Raw genomic sequence first — 22702 nt, 5'->3', positions numbered from 1 at the left:
CCAAACATATTGTGATATCTAGTAACCCCTAATGTGTTGTATGCGCTTGACCCTCAGTAACCCCCAACATATTGTGATCTCTAGTAACCCCTAATGTGTTGTATGCGCTTGACCCTTAGTAAACCCCCAACATATTGTGATATCTAGTAACCCCTAATGTGTTGTATGCGCTTGACCCTCAGTAACCCCCAACATAGTGTGATCTCTAGTAACCCCTAATGCGTTGTAACCTCCTGCCCATAAGTAACACCTAGCATACAGCACCCTTAGTCCCCTTACATAATTTAATTATTTACCTCTTTTACGCCACCTATTGTATAATTGCGAGCAACAGCTCTATCCGCTTGGTTTGTTAAAGATTTGTAAAATAGAAAATTGTTTCTTCATCGCAAATATAAAAAAAAAACAAAATAAAATAATTTAAACATTCCTGAATCTTGTGCTGTAATATGAATAATTTTGGTAGATTACGGCGGAATAAATAGCGTAAATTTACTTACACAATCTTCTCAACCAATCTTCTGGATTGTAAGTAATATTGTATCTACAGATATATTATAACGCACAATATATTATATGTTAGTTATTCCCAAAACCCGTGCAGTAATATAAATAGGTAAAGCAGATTAAGATGGATTAAAGAAAAAAAGAAACTAATACAATCTTTTTGAACACGTTTTTGAATTTTTTGATTTGTTAGTAATATTTACATATACCACGTGTGGCAGCATAGAGTAACAATTGGTTTAGAATTAGGGGATAAAACAACTAAGACCGATTTTTACGTAAATAGATTCAACTATATTAATACTTACAACTAATTTCTTCATTTTACAGTTGTTTTTTTTACTAAATTTGTAAATGAAGAAATTACACAAATGGTGAATTTAACATACTTTTATAATCTTCCCACTTCCCTACCCGCATTTTTAATTATATCTATATATAACCCACGTATATATAACCCACAAAACAACATATTTAAAATAACAATATAAATATAATTACATTATCAACCTATAGATGTAATATGGTATCTACAAACACATTATAACATACAATATATTGTATTTCAAATATTTATCTAACTCGTGCTGTGATATGAATAATATTAGCAAATTACGTTGAATACTTACATGATCTTTTCGCCAAGCTTTTGAGTTACGGGAATTGTGGGTGAAATTCAATTATTGAACACGTTAGTGGTCATATAGATCCTTTTTCGTCGAACAGTTGTTCTTGGCTTTGTTGTTGTTGTTGTTGCTGATAGGGCGATTATTTTCCGCACTTGTCCTAATTCTCAATTCTGGCATTTTTCTTTAATCTCTTGATTGAAATCAAATCGTAATACATATTTATAATTTTTAGACTGAATTTTCAGATTTAAAACCGCACGATGAGCGATTAATTAACGATTTTTTTCCTCATGCACTTTACATAACGGAAACACTGTCTGGAGTTTGGCGGGGAACGACGGCCATAGATATCATTAGCATTTGTGGGGACCATTAAATGCACTACTCTTATACCGTATTATCATTAATCGTAATTGAAACATTATTTTTAATTCAACATCATATGATTAATATTAACTTCTAACATTACCTAATTACTGCGTGATTACGGTTCGTCAAAATTCATGAAAACAAACGTTTTTAAGCGACGACAACGTTAACTAGTGTAAGTTTACAATAAACACATGGTACAGGAGTTGTACAAAGCGTATTTACACATATTCTTTACCAATCACTCAATCCTCATACGTCATAAGTTTCATTAGTTAATACATGTATAAATACATTCTGCCAACTGCTCCACAGTCACCAATGTCGACTAGAACCCGTTTTGTTGGTTACTTCAGATTTGTTTTTGATCGAGCCCAGTCGACCGTTGTAGTAAAAGGATAAACTAATATAGCAGGGTGGGGGTAGATGGGACGCATTTTCATTTTGTTTTCTCTTTTCATTTGGTAGTAAACAAAGAACATTTACTGAATTATAAAATCGTATCTTCACGACTCCCACAGACCTTTGTTAATTGTTTAAAACACGATCATGATATTTGAATATTATGTGTTAAAGGTGTCCCATCTTCCCAGACCCTACTATCTTATGCTAATTAGTTTAAAACGTGTTCATTCATTAGATCTGTGATCTCTTGTTCTGATTCTGAAGTTTTTTAACGTATGGGTTTCTATTAATTAATTTGTGTACTGTTTGAACTAGTGGATGATATTTGTTTTACAACAACAGATGGCGCGTGATTGCAGCTACAACCTACGCTGTAAAAAACTGCCCTGGATGACGGTTCAGCAACTCCAGATGCAGGCTTTGAACTAGACAGTAGGTGGCAGCACATAGTTCACAATTGGTTCAACATTGGGGAGCATAAACAAGCAACAAACTAATAATATAAATACAATAAAGCATATATGGGAATATTTTAAGCTAAATCTACAATAATATAAAAGACACAGTTGTACTTTAAGCACTCATTGAGTTTTGTCAATTAAAATAAAAGCACAGTGGGGTAAGGAGGTAGAAAACTTAATATTTAGAACGCGTTAAATTGTATGAAAACTTAGTTGGCGTTGGTCGACTGTTTGGGTTAAATATGGATGGTTGTGATTGTCCACTATCTGTAATACATTATAATTAATATTATTTATTCAACATAAAAAACAACTTACAAGTTATAATTGATATTATTTATTCAACATAAAAAAAACTTACATAATCTCTCCCATTGAATTGGCGATATGTTGTTTCTATTACGAAAACTTTGTCGAGATACTGTTGAATTTCTGGGTTTCCTAAAAGTTAAAACATGAAACATTCAAAACACGAAACATTTATATTACCTTGGTCTTTCTTGCAGCGACTGAACCGCTGTTACTGGTTCTTCTAAACTAGGAAACCGATCAAAGACATTATCGTGACGATGTGGTTTTATTGAGGGAGCTGTAACGGTTCGAAACCGATGCTTTGGTGGCAATTGACGCTCGTTTGAATACAAATCTTGAAGAACCAAAGTTTGCCCTGAGAACAATAAATAGAAGGGTTAGAGGTTCAAGACCCACGTCGGTTAGTTGGTAATTTAAATCTGTACCAACCATATATTTTACAAAGCTCTTCTAATCTGTCACATGATGCGTCAACACTTGGTGTCAGTAGCAATCTATGTTTTCTATGATCTCTATGGACTGTTTTGGGACGACACTTTTTGTACTTTCTAAAATTTATAAAAAGAACAACAAACAAATATGAAGATATATTAAAAATTAACCAACCGTGAACTCTTTGTACCATGATTGGTCACATGATCATTGCTCTTTGAACCATGATTGGTCACATGATCAATGCTCCTTGAACCATGGCTGGCCACATGATCAATGCTCTTTGAACCATGACTGGTCACATGATCAATGCCCTTTGAACCATGACTGGTCACATGATCATTGCTCTTTGAACCATGACTGGTCACATGATCATTGCAAAATTTGGTACTTTCTTTTGATTGTGATGTAATTTGTTGTGATCGTTTTTTATGTTTTCGCTTTGGGTATTTTTTCCTCAGAAATCTAAAACATGCCATTTAAATTTCAGCGACCCACAATAAACTTGTCCTTACCTCCTGAATGTTCTTTGAATGACAATCGCCGCCCTAGTTGCCGCCTCAAACGCAACTTTCCTTGTTTGTTGCAAACTTTTCAAAACTTTTCGCTCCCCGTTGGACAAATTCATCAACGACTCAATGTACTCCGACAGCAACAAGCCACTAAAAATAAAATTATTATAAATATTATAAAATTAAAATCACTACACGCACCTTAATGCTGGCACCAGCAAACCAGTGTCGGGTTCTTTTATTAAATCTATGGACCTCACTTCTGATTTACTTCTGCTGCTTTTTTGTTTTTTCTTTTTAAGATCAACTTGCATTTCACAGACTGATTTAGAGTCGGAATGACACGGCTTGGGGGAGTGGCACGGCTTGGAGAAGTCGCACGGCTTGGGGGAGTCGCACGGCTTGGGGGAGTGGCACGGCTTGGGGGAGTCGCACGGCTTGGGGAAGTGGCACGGCTTGGGGGAGTGGCACGGCTTGGGGGAGTTGCACGGCTTGGGGGAGTCGCATGGCTTCGGGGAGTCGCACGGCTTGGGGGAGTCGCACGGCTTGGAGAAGTCGCACGGCTTGGGGGAGTGGCACAGCTTCGGGGAGTCGCATGGCTTGGGGGAGTCGCACGGCTTGGGGAGTGGCACGGCTTGGGGGAGTGGCACGGCTTGGGGGAGTGGCACGGCTTGGGGAAGTCGCACGGCTTGGGGGAGTGGCGCGGCTTCGGGGAGTCGCACGGCTTCGGGGAGTCGCACGGCTTGGGGGAGTGGCACGGCTTGGGGGAGTGGCACGGCTTGGGGGAGTTGCACGGCTTGGGGGAGTCGCATGGCTTCGGGGAGTCGCACGGCTTGGGGGAGTCGCACGGCTTGGAGAAGTCGCACGGCTTGGGGGAGTGGCACGGCTTCGGGGAGTCGCATGGCTTGGGGGAGTCGCACGGCTTGGGGGAGTGGCACGGCTTGGGGGAGTGGCACGGCTTGGGGGAGTGGCACGGCTTGGGGGAGTGGCACGGCTTGGGGAAGTCGCACGGCTTGGGGGAGTGGCACGGCTTGGGGGAGTGGCACGGCTTGGGGGAGTGGCACGGCTTGGGGGAGTGGCACGGCTTCGGGGAGTCGTACGGCTTGGGGGAGTGGCACGGCTTGGGGGAGTGGCACAGCTTGGGGGAGTGGCACGGCTTGGGGGAGTGGCACGGCTTGGGGGAGTCGCACGGCTTCGGGGAGTCGTACGGCTTAGGCGAGTCGCACAGCTTGGGGGAGTCGCACGCCTTCGGGGAGTCGCACGGCTTGGCAACCTTTGACTTTTTGGAACACGAAAATGAAATGTTTAGCGAAACAAATTGATCTTCATAATTTTCGCCGCCGACCAAACTTTCAGTTGAATCTTTCATTTCATTTTCCCCTAATAATTATAATTGTTGTTTGTTACATATCTATGTATGGAAAATTGGTTCAAATTTATTAACACCATGTTACATACCATTATAATGTATTGTGGGTTGGTTTGAATGAATTAACATCATGTTACTTTCATTGCAAACTTCTTCCGATTTCGTCGAAAGTTCGTCAGAAAAATCTTTATAAATAATTTCTGGGGTTGGTTCGTTACAAACGCCAGTGTTGCGGTTATCAGTGTTGCCATTTTCAGTGTTGCCAGCTTGTTCTTTTAACTTTGACCTAATACCAAAGTTAGCAAAAGCAAACCAACACTATGAAATAAACCAACCTATCTTTTCGAAATTTATTTCTTAACATTTCATGTTTCATTAAAAGATTTTTGCTCGATAGAAAGGCTTTTCGAACCCGGTAACCACGGTAACATGCTTGAATTCTCGCGGCTGCTATATCCCTTATTGTTTCGGATGATAATGCACCTGTAGTGTTGTATGTGGTGGTTATGGTGCCTCATCATATACATGGTTACCCACCCTGTTCAATAAGATATTGCGCAACCTCATCGCGTTGATTAAACAAGGCATGATCCAACGGTGTTAAACGCTCAGTTGTAAACTCCATTAAATTAGGAAAGGCAGAACATTGAAACAATAACTTTGTTGCGTCAAGATGTCCGGACTGCGCTGCCCAGTGTAGTGCCGACAAACCCTGGATTGTGATGTCATCAACATCACATGATGTCATTAACACCATTGTGATGTCATCAACACCATTGTGATGTCATCAACACCATTGTGATGTCATCAACATCACATGATGTCATCAACACATAATGATGTCATCAACACATAGTGATGTCATCAACACCATTGTGATGTCATCAACACCATTGTGATGTCATCAACACCATTATGACGTAAGCATAACAAACCTCCTGATCTTGTAAATCTACGTTGGCTCGATTTTCGAGCAAGAGGTTCATACAGTTGATGAATCCACCAAATGCTGCGCAGTGTAGGGGGGAGCGTTGGTATGCGTCTCTGGTATCGGGGTGAAGACCTGGGGTGGAGGTTTTATATGGGGGGTTAATGTACAATACACCAACTAACATCTCTCACCTTTCTTTATAAGAAGTTCACAAACCTCCGCGTGCCCACCCAATGCCGCCCAATGTAATGCAGATCTTTCTTCTAGATCCCTCATTACAATACTAGCATTATGATCCAATAAATGCTTCACTACATTCAAGTGGCCCTGTTGAGGTTATTCAAGGTCATATTTAGCCCGTTCACATGGCCAAACGAAAAAGAGTCTTTTCCAAACTTGGCCAGGCCAAAAAAGAGGCAATTTTTGGCCAGAATTGACGTGCGTTCACATGGCCATTTAGCCTCGTTTTCTTAAACGTCGAAATTAAATATTTTAATACTCCCCATATGTACGCAAAACATTTAATCAATATTTTTACATAATTAAGAGCGATTTTGAATTTAGAATTAATACTGTCAAAAAAAAAAGTAGTCGAAACCATCATAAACACTAATTTGGTAAAAAATGTATTGTCCACAATGTATTAATATACATATAACACAAACACACATATAAATATATCTAATATACACAACAGATGCTAGTCCCACTTAACTTTTTTCTCTAACTTATCACTCAGTCATGTTATAATTTGAAATCACTTGTGCCTGCTGAATCAATTTGTAATATAGCACAGGTTCTTTGTTTTAGTTTTATTGAACTCCATGAAAACAATAACAAAAGTGCATTTCATGTACAAAATAAAACAGAATGTGCTTTTAAAGGCATTGAAAGTAAATGATAACTGCTTTGATTATACACATATGTGCACAAAATACACACACATTGTGTTTTACTATTACACTGGTTTGTGGTAAAGCAATGATTAGTTTGTTGGTTTGAATCAGCAGTCCAGTACTATGTATAATGTCAGTACTGTGTATTATGTTATGTATGTTGTCTTTATCTTCAAATGATGGGTTTACAAACCACTCTGTAGCTTATTGATGAATGTATATCCAAACTGATACATGTAATTCACACACTCTTTCGGTTTCCATCTTGCTTCTAAATGTACCGGTGTTGTCCACAATTTTTCTGCAGAACAAATTGAGCATATGTTCAACCTGTTTTACATTACACAACACAAACTCATGACATATACAAACATACCTTCTACCAACTCTTGGTCCAGTAGTGATTAAGACACAAATTTAATGTGCTGCTGTCCACCATCCATTTTGATCAATATTTCAAAGTAAATGTTTCAACATACAATTTTTAGTTAAAAAATCATTATTTCAACTACATCTGCATTATAGCAGTTTGATTATTAATTGCTCAGTAGCACCACACTTCCTTTCTCATTGCCAAATTAGAATCATCCTGTACAAACTATATGCGGTACTGTTTCTTATACTAAATGCATCCTAAAGATAGAAAAACTTAGTATTTCTAGCCGAAACTTCGTATTTGGTTGAAAACCATATATATTAAACTAATTTATAACTAAACATTGTCTAAAACCTCACTGCAAATAGTAAAACAAGCATCCGCAACCTCAAAGCTAAATATGAACTGACGCGCTCGCTGTGAAATGCCTCTTTTTTTCGAGACTTTTCTCGTCTGCACCACCTCGCGACTTGGCCCGAATTTGTCTTTTTTTGAAAGTGACTCAGCAAATATTTGCCGCTTTTTCCGAAAAAAACGGTATGCCTTCTTTTTTTGGCCATGTGAACGGGCTAATAGAAAGGTTACTTAAGGTCAAACTTACTTTTTCACAAGCCCCAAATATTGGTGTATGGTTCATATTGTTTTGTAGATCATGACGAGCATTGTACGCCAACAATAAATCAACGGAGGTGGCGTGACCGTTCCATGATGCAACATGTAAAGCTGATCAAATTATTAACAACAAACATAAACAATTTACTTGTGTAAATACCTGTATTTCCTTTATTGTCAGCTCGGTTGGGATCTACACTACATTGAGGGTTGTCTGGAATTAAATATTACTTTAAATATTTATAATAAACAAACAAACAATACCAACCCATAGCAAGCAATGTACGTATAGCATTATTAGCTCCTTTCCCCGCAGCCCACATAAGAGCATTTCTACCTTCGATGTCGGCTTGTTCAAGGACACTTGCATCTCGTTCAACCATTTTAAGCATAACCTCCTAATGAAGAAAACATTGTTAATCACACAAGTAACTATTGTTAGTTTAACATTTACCGAATTATTGTTCAATGCAGCATAAAGCAAAGGTGTTGCACCGTTACAATCAGACATTGAATGTTTTGCCCCAGCAGCGAACAACAGTTTAACGATTTGTGTGTTGCCAAGTTGAGCCGCCCAGTGTAATGGTGTACGATAGGTGTTATCCAGCCGATCGACTTCACAATTCTCTTCTTTGAACTGAAGCAGGAACTCAACTGCATTAACATTGCCATCGGCAACAGCGAAATGTAACGCAGTACGTCCTTCATAATCTTGCCAGTTTAATACACTTGGTGCAGCCTCCTGTTGCCCAAGATTAATTAATCCATACATAACAACACACACACAACTTACAAGCACAACTTTTAACGTTGAAACTACATTAGGATCGGGTGAATTTGCGGCCCAATGCAAAGGTGTTCTACCATCAACATCAGGTATGGCAACATTGCTTTTATATTTAATCAACAAACGAACATAATCAGTGTTGTTGAACGCAGCACTCCAATGCAGGGCTGTCCTCTGTAAATAAATCATTAAAACAACGCTCACAAAGTTATCAACAATAAAACACCTTTTGATTATCAGTCACGTCCACCATGCCCGGACGGATTCGTTTCAACAAAAAGTCCAAACACCTCGCGTGTTTGTTTCGTGTTGTTAGATGAAGAGGGGTCTGGCCATCGTTGTCTTTTATCTCAAGATTGCCGCCACGTGAATGCAACAACTCCAAGAACTTGTAGCTCGCCTGTCCGTACAAGACAATAACCCAACCACAATACACCACCCAACCACAATACACCACCAACCACAATACACCACCAACCACAATACACCACCAACCACAATACACCACCCAACCATAATACACCATCCAACCATAATACACCACCCACCATAATACACCACCCAACCATAATACACCACCCACCATAATACACCATCCAACCATAATACACCACCCAACCATAATACACCACCCAACCATAATACACCACCCAACCATAATACACCACCCAACCACAATACACCACCAACCACAATACACCACCAACCACAATACACCACCAACCACAATACACCACCCAACCATAATACACCATCCAACCATAATACACCACCCACCATAATACACCACCCAACCATAATACACCACCCACCATAATACACCACCCAACCATAATACACCACCCAACCACAATACACCACCAACCACAATACACCACCCAACCATAATACACCACCCAACCATAATACACCACCCAACCACAATACACCACCAACCACAATACACCACCCAACCATAATACACCACCCAACCATAATACACCACCCAACCATAATACACCACCCACCATAATACACCACCCAACCATAATACACCATCCAACCATAATACACCACCCAACCATAATACACCACCCAACCATAATACACCACCCAACCACAATACACCACCAACCACAATACACCACCCAACCATAATACACCACCCAACCATAATACACCACCCAACCACAATACACCACCAACCACAATACACCACCCAACCATAATACACCATCCAACCATAATACACCACCCACCATAATACACCACCCAACCATAATACACCACCCACCATAATACACCACCCAACCATAATACACCACCCAACCACAATACACCACCAACCACAATACACCACCCAACCATAATACACCATCCAACCATAATACACCACCCACCATAATACACCACCCAACCATAATACACCACCCACCATAATACACCACCCAACCATAATACACCACCCAACCACAATACACCACCAACCACAATACACCACCCAACCACAATACACCACCCAACCACAATACACCACCAACCACAATACACCACCCAACCATAATACACCATCCAACCATAATACACCACCCACCATAATACACCACCCAACCATAATACACCACCCACCATAATACACCACCCAACCATAATACACCACCCAACCATAATACACCACCCAACCATAATACACCACCCAACCATAATACACCACCCAACCATAATACACCACCCAACCATAATACACCACCCAACCATAATACACCACCCAACCATAATACACCACCCAACCATAATACACCACCCAACCATAATACACCACCCAACCATAATACACCACCCACCACCCAACCATAATACACCACCCACCATAATACACCACCCAACCATAATACACCACCCAACCATAATACACCACCCAACCATAATACACCACCCAACCATAATACACCACCCAACCATAATACACCACCCACCACCCAACCATAATACACCACCCAACCATAATACACCACCCACCATAATACACCACCCAACCATAATACACCACCCAACCATAATACACCACCCACCATAATACACCACCCAACCATAATACACCACCCACCATAATACACCACCCAACCATAATACACCACCCAACCATAATACACCACCCACCACCCAACCATAATACACCACCCAACCATAATACACCACCCACCATAATACACCACCCAACCATAATACACCACCCAACCATAATACACCACCCAACCATAATACACCACCCAACCATAATACACCACCCACCATAATACACCACCCAACCATAATACACCACCCACCATAATACACCACCCACCACAATACACCACCCAACCATAATACACCACCCACCATAATACACCACCCAACCACAATACACCACCCAACCATAATACACCATCCAACCATAATACACCACCCAACCATAATACACCACCCACCATAATACACCACCCAACCATAATACACCACCCACCATAATACACCACCCACCACAATACACCACCCAACCATAATACACCACCCAACCATAATACACCACCAACCACAATACACCACCCAACCATAATACACCACCCAACCATAATACACCACCCAACCATAATACACCACCCACCATAATACACCACCCAACCATAATACACCACCCAACCATAATACACCACCCAACCATAATACACCACCCAACCATAATACACCACCCAACCATAATACACCACCCACCACCCAACCATAATACACCACCCAACCATAATACACCACCCACCATAATACACCACCCAACCATAATACACCACCCAACCATAATACACCACCCACCATAATACACCACCCAACCATAATACACCACCCAACCATAATACACCACCCACCATAATACACCACCCAACCATAATACACCACCCACCATAATACACCACCCACCACAATACACCACCCAACCATAATACACCACCCACCATAATACACCACCCAACCACAATACACCACCCAACCATAATACACCATCCAACCATAATACACCACCCAACCATAATACACCACCCACCATAATACACCACCCAACCATAATACACCACCCACCATAATACACCACCCACCACAATACACCACCCAACCATAATACACCACCCAACCATAATACACCACCAACCACAATACACCACCCAACCATAATACACCACCCAACCATAATACACCACCCAACCATAATACACCACCCACCATAATACACCACCCAACCATAATACACCACCCAACCACAATACACCACCCAACCATAATACACCACCCAACCATAATACACCACCCAACCATAATACACCACCCAACCATAATACACCACCCACCACCCAACCATAATACACCACCCAACCATAATACACCACCCAACCATAATACACCACCCACCATAATACACCACCCAACCATAATACACCACCCACCACCCACCACAATACACCACCCAACCATAATACACCACCCAACCATAATACACCACCCAACCATAATACACCACCCAACCATAATACACCACCCAACCATAATACACCACCCACCACCCAACCATAATACACCACCCAACCATAATACACCACCCAACCACAATACACCACCCAACCATAATACACCACCCATCACTCAACTTACTTTATGAGCAGCCAAATGTAAGGCACTTCTTCCAGCTTTATCCACTTGGTCTAAGTTACATCTCATTTTCAATAAAAGTTTTGCGCAATCCAAACGATCAGCAAGCACGCAGTACATGAGGGGTGTTCTTCCAAAGTTGTCGGGTGCTTCCAACAATTCAGGGTTGCCTGCATTACATTGGCAACATAAGGCTGCATTACACAAACATTTGATACATTACACAACAGCTTGCACACAACATATACACCTGTCAATAACTTCTTAACTTCCGACTTTTCCCCTCTAATAATGGTCCCATACAACGACATCACCTTGTTCATCTTGCTTAAGTCATCCTCTAGCTGGAGCTAGAGATTAATACCTGAACCAACATATTTACACCAATACTCACGTTCAAGTCTTCAGCTGTAGGGACAATGTTATTACCACTGTTGTGTTGAACCGTTTCCACTGACATTCCTATGTTTATAAAAAACTTATTAAATAAAAAATACAAACAAACAAAAACCTTACTTCGTTCTTTGTTTACAAACCAAGTTTTTTTCCTTGACAAGACATTCAATGTTGTAGGGTCCTGTTATTAGACAAAATATTACTTTAGTTGGCATACGTTTACATTGTGTGTCTATATACACCAAAACAACTACTAAATCTAAACTACAACAACTATGGATAATTCTATTCAAACCTCAAATAGTTTTGTTTCATTTTGATGATAATCAGAATTCACACGCGAAACTTTGCTTGATCTCGCTAAACCAACATTAGGGTTAATATTTTCTCGGCAATCATCTTCAACTACTAATATTGTATTCTTGCGACCAATGTTCCTCAAAAAGTTCATCGAAAATAATTACATTTCGTTACAAAGTCAGTATTTTGAACGAATTCACAGGAATGCAAAACGCTCACTTTAAAACCCCGGTTAAACGAACGCACTTTAACACCACAGTTAAACGAATACATTTTAATTACTCCCCGATTAAAAAAAACTTGGTCCTTACCGGTACAGCGCATAGATATCATATGATATCTATGGTACAGCGCACATTATACCTCATATTATCCAATTAACTAAAACCAAATCTAAACTAAAGTTACATAACTTTCGTCCCAACAAATACACAAATTAAATCGGTAAGAAATTTAATATTTCAACACTAATTTAAGATTTTTGACGGCGTTTTTGTTTTCTTTGATTTTTTTTGGCTTCAGCATCAATCAGTTTCCTTTTGTCTGCTAAAGCTTCAGCCTAAACATAAATGATGTTAAACATGAAAATGTCACAAGTGTTTAAATATTACCTCTCGGACTTTACGCCTTTGCCCATATTTAATCTTTTCATAAAGTCGTTTTTGTTTCTTTGGAATCATCATAACAGCGAGACGTTTCTCTTCACTCTGGATTTGGTCAACATTTTCTTTTCTATCCACGTCCAATTTACCGGAAGTTATCTTAACATTGGCCTGCAGCAAAAAACCATTAAGTTGAATATAGTTTGTCACATGGCTTGCGTTTCAAACCTTTGTATTCAAACCATCCAGGTTTGCATCATCAATGACATCATCATTGGTGACATCATCATCATCAGTGACATCATCACTTGCATCATCGCTGACATCATCATCCATATTAAGACCTGTACAACAACAAACAGTGTGAATAAAAACAATTTGAAAAACACAATATTTTCAACCTGGGTCGTCTCCTCGTTGCAAAGCAATCACACGGTGGCGCTCAGGAGGAACATACGCCCCATTCGATTCGTCGACGAATGGGGAAAGATGGGGCGGCAATGAATCACCCGGCAAATACCCCTTTAATGGTAGTTTAATCCCAGCGTTCATTGAATCAAACACCCATTGTGGTTGAAGGTAATATCTAACGTCACATCAAAATAACATTAACAACAAAGTATTCCCACATAAAAATAACATTAACAACACAAACCTTGAAATGAAAGTTTTTTCTACGGGCCGATCAATTATTTGATGAGTAATCGTTTCATCATTGGAATTATAAGTCGCTCCAAGACCTTGAGTTTCATCCCAAGACACTTCCCCTCCACAGCTCCTGGGATGTTGGAATATAATATTGTGTGATATAAATAACCCACCCACCGTATAAATAACCCACCCACCCTATAAATAACCCACCCACCCTATAAATAACCCACCCACCATATAAATAACCCACCCACCTTATAAATAACCCACCCACCCTATAAATAACCCACCCACCTTATAAATAACCCACCCACCCTATAAATAACCCACCCACCTTATAAATAACCCACCCACCCTATAAATAACCCACCCACCTTATAAATAACCCACCCACCCTATAAATAACCCACCCACCCTATAAATAACCCACCCACACTATAAATAACCCACCCACCTTATAAATAACCCACCCACCCTATAAATAACCCACCCACCCTATAAATAACCCACCCACCCTATAAATAACCCACCCACCCTATAAATAACCCACCCACCCTATAAATAACCCACCCACCCTATAAATAACCCACCCACCCTATAAATAACCCACCCACCCTATAAATAACCCACCCACCTTATAAATAACCCACCTTATTACAAACACCAAAGGTTCCTTGGGGACTTCCCTTGACAGAAAGAACCGACAATCTTGAAATAAACCTTTCAAATCCTGTTGTGTTTCATCTTGTTTCAAACCTTCACCTTCCAACTCAACGTCATCTTCTTCCGGATCGTCCGGCTCAAACTTTGCTAACGGGGTGTTCAACGAACCAATTATCTGTAAACAACAAGAATAAATTAAATAAACAACCACCAACAAAAACACCCTGCATAAGCATCATCAAAACATGAATAACTTTGTTGCAAATAATTCACCTCCAAATTCTTTTCCTTTTCATGGCAAAACTTTCCTTCCCCCAACATTTCAACTTTAGCATTTGTAGTGGTGGGTAACGGCGGATAATGCATGTTCAACGAGTGATACAAACGATACAAAACGAAACCCAACATAGAAATATAAAACTCTGTGAAAGTTGACATCACGCGGAAGTCAACGTCAGTTGGATGCTGCAGATGTTTATGATTACATAATGTTTGGATGAAAGCAACATCAACTTACATTGTGAGGAAAATTATGCGGCACCACCCATGTTATCATTTGCGACATTATAACAGCTTGGAAATAATATCCTTTGATGGAAACAAATACTTTCCTCAAGCATTTTGCAGAGATCACAAACTGCATGAATTCAACTGAAAAATAAATAAAGTTCAAAATAATTTATTAAAAACTCCATGATTAAAGTACCAGTTAATCGCCTGCATAGTTGAATAGTTTCCACATGAACTCTTCCTGATCTTGGTAAACTTGCAAACAAGAAACACATACATAGTGCATCATCTAAATCTCGCAATGCATCAACAAACGATGGATACCTGCACAACAACAACGTTTAAACATTGCCATCCCACCCCCACCCGCAACCCACCTCTCCCTAACAATATGATCCACTTTATAACTTGGTTTGTTACTCCGGATGTGAGAACTTCGGATCCGATCTTTCCTGTTGTCAGATTTCTTCAATCTTTTCACGTAAATCTGAATAAAAGGAATATTGTAATAATAAACACAAATATAAACAAACATTAAATATAATAAACAAACCTTATACTCCCTAAACTTATTAATCACAGGTTCATGAGAAAGAAACTGAATATCTTTCATGAAATAAAACGTCCTGTTTGCCGTGCTTCCCTTGTTCACCTGCAAATATTAATCTTTATAACAATAATCCCCAAATAACCCCCCCCCCCCCCAAATCAAACCCACCTTTTTCTTATTAGCTGGCGCATGTGGGTATACTCCTTTCAAAATACACAACCTTCGAAAATCTGCCAACGACAATTGAAGTTTTTTACACGCTCGTTTCCTTGTAATATATTGAGTCGCTGCCCCGGCATCAAACTATTAACATAGTTATCAATATTTGCAACAAATAAACATTTTATAAACTCATACCTTTTTTTTAACGCGGCCCATGTTGTAACTATCAACTTTATTTAACTAAACCTAAAACATAATTTACACAAATTAGAGGAATATATTAATATTTATACGAGTTTACTCAACGCAACAATGGTAAAACGAAGTTCATTTTTATTCTTTGCCATAAATTCCCGACAAACACGTGCCGCATCCATGACGAAAGTTTCCTCAGATGAACTTCCGTGATTGACAGGTGTCGGTTTACATCCATCAAACTCATACAAACAACCATCAACCTGAACCAAAGCAACAAAATGCAAATCCACTTTAGATTCCGCGACCAACGCAGCGGTTTGACCTTCGCTTGCACATTGTTTATGAAGATTTTGAATCGAAACGTCGGTTTCCAGTCGTTTTCCTTTATCACTGGAATCCAATTTCCCACAATCCGCCAAAAACTTCCCAATTACCGAAGTTTCATCGATTCCAATCTTCTCGCGTGCGTTTGCTACCGCGTGTATCACACCAATGGTACCGCATGCGTTTCTTATGGTTTGCTTCATAAAGAAAAGTTTCTCACTAACTTCTTGCTTTGGTTCGTCTTTGAATGCTTCATAATAATCTTGAGTGATCGGGAAAAGTAGTATGAGGGCGCAACATGGCTGGGGGATCATACATAGTAACTCCGGATCCAAACCAAACACGTCGGTAAATTGCCATGAGGTTGGAACGCCAAGTAACGAAATATATTTATTCATAACCTCTGGGTTTGATTCCAGCGGCATCCATCTTACTGGAGGTCCAGCCATGATATCTACTGATCTAAACACACAAGCTGTCGAGAACTAAACATGCTTGGGAAATATGACGTCATTTAAGATATCTATGTCCAACATGTGGCTGGTCATAGAAATGTTATAAACTTATAAAAATAAAATATTACAAACTAATATTGTTGCGTCATTAAAACGTCATCAGTACATCACTAAATATAATAATCTATAAAATAAAACTTTGCTTTGGTATTCCGGGGTTTTAAACATAGGGGAGGAAAAAAATATAGCAAATAGAAATAGTATAATCGTAAAGATTCATTGAAGCGTATCTTCATAAACATTAGGGGAGCGATGTTTAGTTTTTATACAGGAAATGAACAATTTAAAAACGATCGTGATATGAACCTACAAATCAACGATAAAATATTGGAACAAAAAGTTCAACGTTGTTGTGACGATGTGAATAAGACTGGGCATTTAGTGGCGAATGAACCTTCACTTGGTTTGTACAGAATACAACAACATATAAGGAAAGCCATGCCGAAGCTGGTTGCATGCGAAAGTACAACAAAAGCTTCTGATAACCAACTAAAGGTGTTTTTGTTTATATTATGTTTGTTGTATTGTTTTTGTTCATATTTGTTGTTTATATTTATTTGTAGGGCCTAGTGTTTGATACCAGTGGATCAACGAATGTAATCCAAGACATGAAAAAATCTTCCGAAATATTTTCCAACATTGAGAAGTTACTTGCACGAGCAACAACAGCAGCTGCGATAACGAACATGAAATGACTTTAATGTTGGACGTCTTGTTTCAATACGACATCACCCTTTGATAATTTGTTTGCAAACTCTGCAACTAACGGATCCATTGACATTGTTGCCATGCCAACAATGACATTATTCTTTACATAATAAGCCGCAAACTTTAATTCATCCAAATCTCCTTGTATTATGACATCATCATGACCGCTAGCACACCCAGCGAACCTTAAACTTCTGCCATATTGAACCGTCCAAAAGAATGGAACGATAGCTACAGGGGGCGGGGTCTGCGAGCTTCCTAATTTGTATGACAATGAACGTATTATATCTAATGCAGCGATACGACCATGTGCTTGCGCCATTTGCCAATGTTGTATATTCACCATTTCACCACCTAATAAAATATGATGTCATACACGTATGTAATAATATGTATTATGACATCACCTCTAATAGCAAGTGGAAACATTGTGACATCACCAATAGCATAAACATTAGGAACCTTAGTTGTCATATGTCCGTCCACTTGAATAAACCCACGTTGTGTTAAACGAATTTCAGAATCTCGTAAAAACTGTGTGGCCGGTTTCATACCTGTGTGTATGATATTGTAGATGCAACAACATAATGTACAATACCCCAACTATCCCCAACACAACAACATAATGTATAATACCTCACCTATCCCCAACACAACAACATAATGTATAATACCTCACCTATCCCCAACACAACAACATAATGTACAATACCCCACCTATCCCCAACACAACAACATAATGTATAATACCCCACCTATCCCCAACACAACAACATAATGTATAATACCCCACCTATCCCCAACACAACAACATAATGTATAATACCCCACCTATCCCCAACACAACAACATAATGTATAATACCCCACCTATCCCCAACACAACAACATAATGTATAATACCCCACCTATCCCCAACACAACAACATAATGTATAATACCCCACCTATCCCCAACACAACAACATAATGTATAATACCCCACCTATCCCCAACACAACAACATAATGTACAATACCCCACCTATCCCCAACACAACAACATAATGTACAATACCCCACCTATCCCCAACACAACAACATAATGTATAATACCCCACCTATCCCCAACACAACAACATAATGTACAATACCCCACCTATCCCCAACACAACAACATAATGTATAATACCCCACCTATCCCCAACACAACAACATAATGTACAATACCCCACCTATCCCCAACACAACAACATAATGTATAATACCCCACCTATCCCCAACACAACAACATAATGTATAATACCCCACCTATCCCCAACACAACAACATAATGTACAATACCCCACCTATCCCCAACACAACAACATAATGTACAATACCCCACCTATCCCCAACACAACAACATAATGTATAAAACCCCACCTATCCCCAACACAACAACATAATGTACAATACCCCACCTATCCCCAACACAACAACATAATGTACAATACCCCACCTATCCCCAACACAACAACATAATGTACAATACCCCACCTATCCCCAACACAACAACATAATGTATAAAACCCCACCTATCCCCAACACAACAACATAATGTATAAAACCCCACCTATCCCCAACACAACAACATAATGTACAATACCTCACCTATCCCCAACACAACGACATCGGCGTCCGTGACTCTTCCATCCGACAGCCTGACAAACTTGACTGTTCCATCTTGCCCCCCCATCAACCGGTCTACCCCCACCCCTTTATAAAACCTCACCAATCCCTCTCTTTCATGCAAACCCATCAACGCTTCGCCAACTTTACGCCCAAGCGTCTTCTCGAACGGACACTATGACGTAATAAAGGTAATTTAGTTATGACGTAATAAAGATGTTTAAACAAACCTCCGATTGACGTCCACACACAATGGCAACCGATGACGTAATCTTGTGTGACGTAAGATACGACGTCACTTCCATAGCAATAAACGAAGAGCCGACGATGACAACTCTTTTACCTTGACAAGCATCCACAATCCTACCAGCATCACCGTGTGTTCTAAGTACGTAAACATTTCCCAACCTCCAACCAAGGGTGGGTTCTAATGTACGAGGGACTCCCCCTGTTGCGATAACTAGCTTGTCATATACCATGTAATCAATTCCTGCGATGTGATTGGATAACCGAACTCTCTTCTTTATGACGTCAACACCAACCACTTCCTACATCACAATCATATAAGTGACGTCACAAACACGAATAATATATTTACCGCTTCGTTAAACAATTCCACGTTAATTGTGACGTAATATTCCCTTGTTCTTAAATAAACATCTTCAGCTTCAACAAGTAGATCCTTGCTAATTCTTGCGCGATCATATGGCGGATGAATATCTCGGCTGAGGATTATGATGCGACCATTAAACCCATTGTGACGTAATGTCTCGGCACACACGAGGGAAGATGGCCCGCCACCGATGATAACAATACGCTTTGTTATGTCATCATCACCTGTATGATGTCACAATGAGTGTGTTTATTGTGGTTTATGACGTAAAAAAGTATGATATGACGTACCAACATGAACAGGAGATTGACCAATCAGATCGTTACGTTTGTTGTTCTTCAATAACGAACGCTTTGCTCGTATTATGACGTCATCATCTTTGATTGTTACCTAACAATAGCTACAGTCATATATTTAACTTTATACTGGTTAGAGTGTTAGACCCTAACCACCTTATACTTATGTAAACCATCCAACCCACCTTATTTAAACCATCCAACCCACCTTATGTAAACCATCCAACCCACCTTATGTAAACCATCCAACCCACCTTATGTAAACCATCCAACCCACCTTATGTAAACCATCCAACCCACCTTATGTAAACCATCCAACCCACCTTATGTAAACCATCCAACCCACCCCATGTAAACCATCCAACCCACCTTATGTAAACCATCCAACCCACCTTATGTAAACCATCCAACCCACCTTATGTAAACCATCCAACCCACCTTATGTAAACCATCCAACCCACCTTATGTAAACCATCCAACCCACCCTATGTAAACCATCCAACCCACCTTATGTAAACCATCCAACCCACCTTAGGTAAACCATCCAACCCACCCCATGTAAACCATCCAACCCACCTTATGTAAACCATCCAACCCACCTTATGTAAACCATCCAACCCACCTTATGTAAACCATCCAACCCACCTTATGTAAACCATCCAACCCACCTTATGTAAACCATCCAACCCACCTTATGTAAACCATCCAACCCACCTTATGTAAACCATCCAACCCACCTTATTTAAACCATCCAACCCACCTTATGTAAACCATCCAACCCACCCTATGTAAACCATCCAACCCACCTTATGTAAACCATCCAACCCACCTTAGGTAAACCATCCAACCCACCCCATGTAAACCATCCAACCCACCTTATGTAAACCATCCAACCCACCTTATGTAAACCATCCAACCCACCCCATGTAAACCATCCAACCCACCTTATGTAAACCATCCAACCCACCTTATGTAAACCATCAAACCCACCTTATGTAAACCATCAAACCCACCTTATGTAAACCATCCAACCCACCTCATGTAAACCATCCAACCCACCTTTTGTAAACCATCCAACCCACCTTATGTAAACCATCCAACCCACCTTTTGTAAACCATCCAACCCACCTTATGTAAACCATCCAACCCACCTTATGTAAACCATCCAACCCACCTTTTGTAAACCATCCAACCCACCTTATGTAAACCATCCAACCCACCCTATGTAAACCATCCAACCCACCCCATGTAAACCATCCAACCCACCCCATGTAAACCATCCAACCCACCTTTTGTAAACCATCCAACCCACCTTATGTAAACCATCCAACCCACCTTATGTAAACCATCCAACCCACCTTATGTAAACCATCAAACCCACCTTATGTAAACCATCCAACCCACCCCATGTAAACCATCCAACCCACCTTATGTAAACCATCCAACCCACCTTATGTAAACCATCCAACCCACCTTATGTAAACCATCCAACCCACCCCATGTAAACCATCCAACCCACCTTATGTAAACCATCCAACCCACCTTATGTAAACCATCCAACCCACCTTATGTAAACCATCCAACCCACTTTATTTAAACCATCCAACCCACCTTATTTAAACCATCCAACCCACCTTATGTAAACCATCCAACCCACCTTATGTAAACCATCCAACCCACCTTATGTAAACCATCCAACCCACCTTATCTAAACCATCCAACCCACCTTATGTAAACCATCCAACCCACCTTATGTAAACCATCCAACCCACCTTATGTAAACCATCCAACCCCGGGAATTCTTCAATATCACCCGTTGTTGCATTAAAACAAGCCCCATGCCATGGACATCTTATATAACCATCCAACAAACTTCCATCCACTAGAGGCGCACCATAGTGGCTACAACGAGAACCAATCGCCGAGACGTGCCCATCTTTGCTCCTGTGACGTCATAATAATATATATTCTGACGTAACATAGCATATACACACCTGACAACCAAACATTTGCCCACCCCACCCAAATCAACCTCTTTCATCGATTCATTCGCCCCCAACTCGCTAACTTTACAAACGGCATCTTCAATAAATTCATCGCTAACACTATTCATTGTTTCGTCACTAACACAAGCCATTAAATGAATAGACAATCTTTCCTACATCGCGAACTATCACATTCTGAACTTTATTTATATCTGTGACGTCATAGTTGCCCGCTCGAACACCCTGAATGACGTCACAAACGTGCGCAGCGTCATCATGGCAACTGCTGCAAAGCATCAATCTCCCTATTTGGTCATCCTGTTCGACGCA

General features: G+C 40.2%; 5 protein-coding genes and 1 long non-coding RNA gene across 7 annotated transcripts; 1 reads left to right on the top strand and 5 right to left on the bottom strand.

Moving 5' to 3' along the window:
* Positions 1-2190: 2190 nt before the first annotated feature.
* Positions 2191-13271, bottom strand: LOC149735217 (uncharacterized). The gene is given in 23 exon segments (XM_089880091.1): positions 2191-2638; positions 2733-2812; positions 2861-3038; positions 3113-3231; positions 3290-3580; positions 3631-3777; positions 3829-4235; positions 4238-5007; positions 5086-5282; positions 5332-5479; positions 5534-5708; positions 5932-6059; positions 6119-6254; positions 7801-7922; positions 7972-8209; positions 8266-8553; positions 8605-8772; positions 8825-8998; positions 12256-12422; positions 12503-12596; positions 12647-12714; positions 12769-12829; positions 12944-13271. Coding segments are annotated over 23 exon segments (4404 nt in total). The 5' UTR covers positions 13100-13271; the 3' UTR covers positions 2191-2546.
* Positions 6538-7794, bottom strand: LOC149735218 (uncharacterized). Its single transcript, XR_016385194.1, has 2 exons — positions 7200-7794; positions 6538-7124 (listed from the first exon to the last, which is right to left on the bottom strand). It is a non-coding gene; the product is annotated as an uncharacterized LOC149735218 (long non-coding RNA).
* A 113-nt stretch (positions 13272-13384) lies between the features above and the next one.
* LOC149735216 (pescadillo homolog) lies at positions 13385-16425 on the bottom strand. Its single transcript, XM_089880081.1, has 13 exons — positions 16282-16425; positions 16093-16227; positions 15928-16026; positions 15752-15861; positions 15571-15698; positions 15382-15515; positions 15138-15329; positions 14852-15039; positions 14206-14328; positions 13952-14136; positions 13779-13894; positions 13560-13721; positions 13385-13507 (listed from the first exon to the last, which is right to left on the bottom strand). Exons 1-13 carry the CDS (start codon positions 16300-16302, stop codon positions 13421-13423), a joined length of 1680 nt encoding a protein of 559 aa, XP_089736207.1. The 5' UTR covers positions 16303-16425; the 3' UTR covers positions 13385-13420.
* On the bottom strand, positions 16333-17057 carry LOC149735215 (ubiquitin carboxyl-terminal hydrolase isozyme L3-like). The gene has a single exon (XM_089880087.1). The coding sequence runs from the start codon at positions 17055-17057 to the stop codon at positions 16374-16376; it is 684 nt and encodes a 227-aa protein (XP_089736213.1). The 3' UTR covers positions 16333-16373.
* LOC149735213 (apoptosis-inducing factor 3-like) lies at positions 16981-22683 on the bottom strand. Of its 2 annotated transcripts, none has more exons than XM_089880082.1 (8): positions 22382-22683; positions 22160-22331; positions 20382-20481; positions 20077-20315; positions 19709-20026; positions 19461-19653; positions 18239-18385; positions 16981-18185 (listed from the first exon to the last, which is right to left on the bottom strand). In XM_089880082.1, the coding sequence occupies exons 1-8, from the start codon at positions 22522-22524 to the stop codon at positions 17821-17823; spliced, it is 1677 nt and encodes a 558-aa protein (XP_089736208.1). In that variant the 5' UTR covers positions 22525-22683; the 3' UTR covers positions 16981-17820. The 2 variants fall into 2 exon arrangements, with proteins under 2 accessions (XP_089736208.1, XP_089736209.1); XM_089880083.1 differs by having other exon boundaries at positions 17763-18185; positions 22156-22331; positions 22382-22515.
* LOC149735214 (BLOC-1-related complex subunit 8-like) lies at positions 17376-18206 on the top strand. The gene is made up of 2 exons (XM_089880089.1): positions 17376-17618; positions 17687-18206. The coding sequence occupies exons 1-2, from the start codon at positions 17376-17378 to the stop codon at positions 17816-17818; spliced, it is 375 nt and encodes a 124-aa protein (XP_089736215.1). The 3' UTR covers positions 17819-18206.
* Positions 22684-22702: the final 19 nt, after the last annotated feature.

The sequence above is a fragment of the Ciona robusta genome, chromosome 6, assembly GCF_009617815.1.
Source record: "Ciona robusta chromosome 6, ASM961781v2".
Lineage (NCBI taxonomy): Eukaryota > Metazoa > Chordata > Ascidiacea > Phlebobranchia > Cionidae > Ciona > Ciona robusta.
This window is presented reverse-complemented; position numbering and strand designations above follow the sequence as displayed.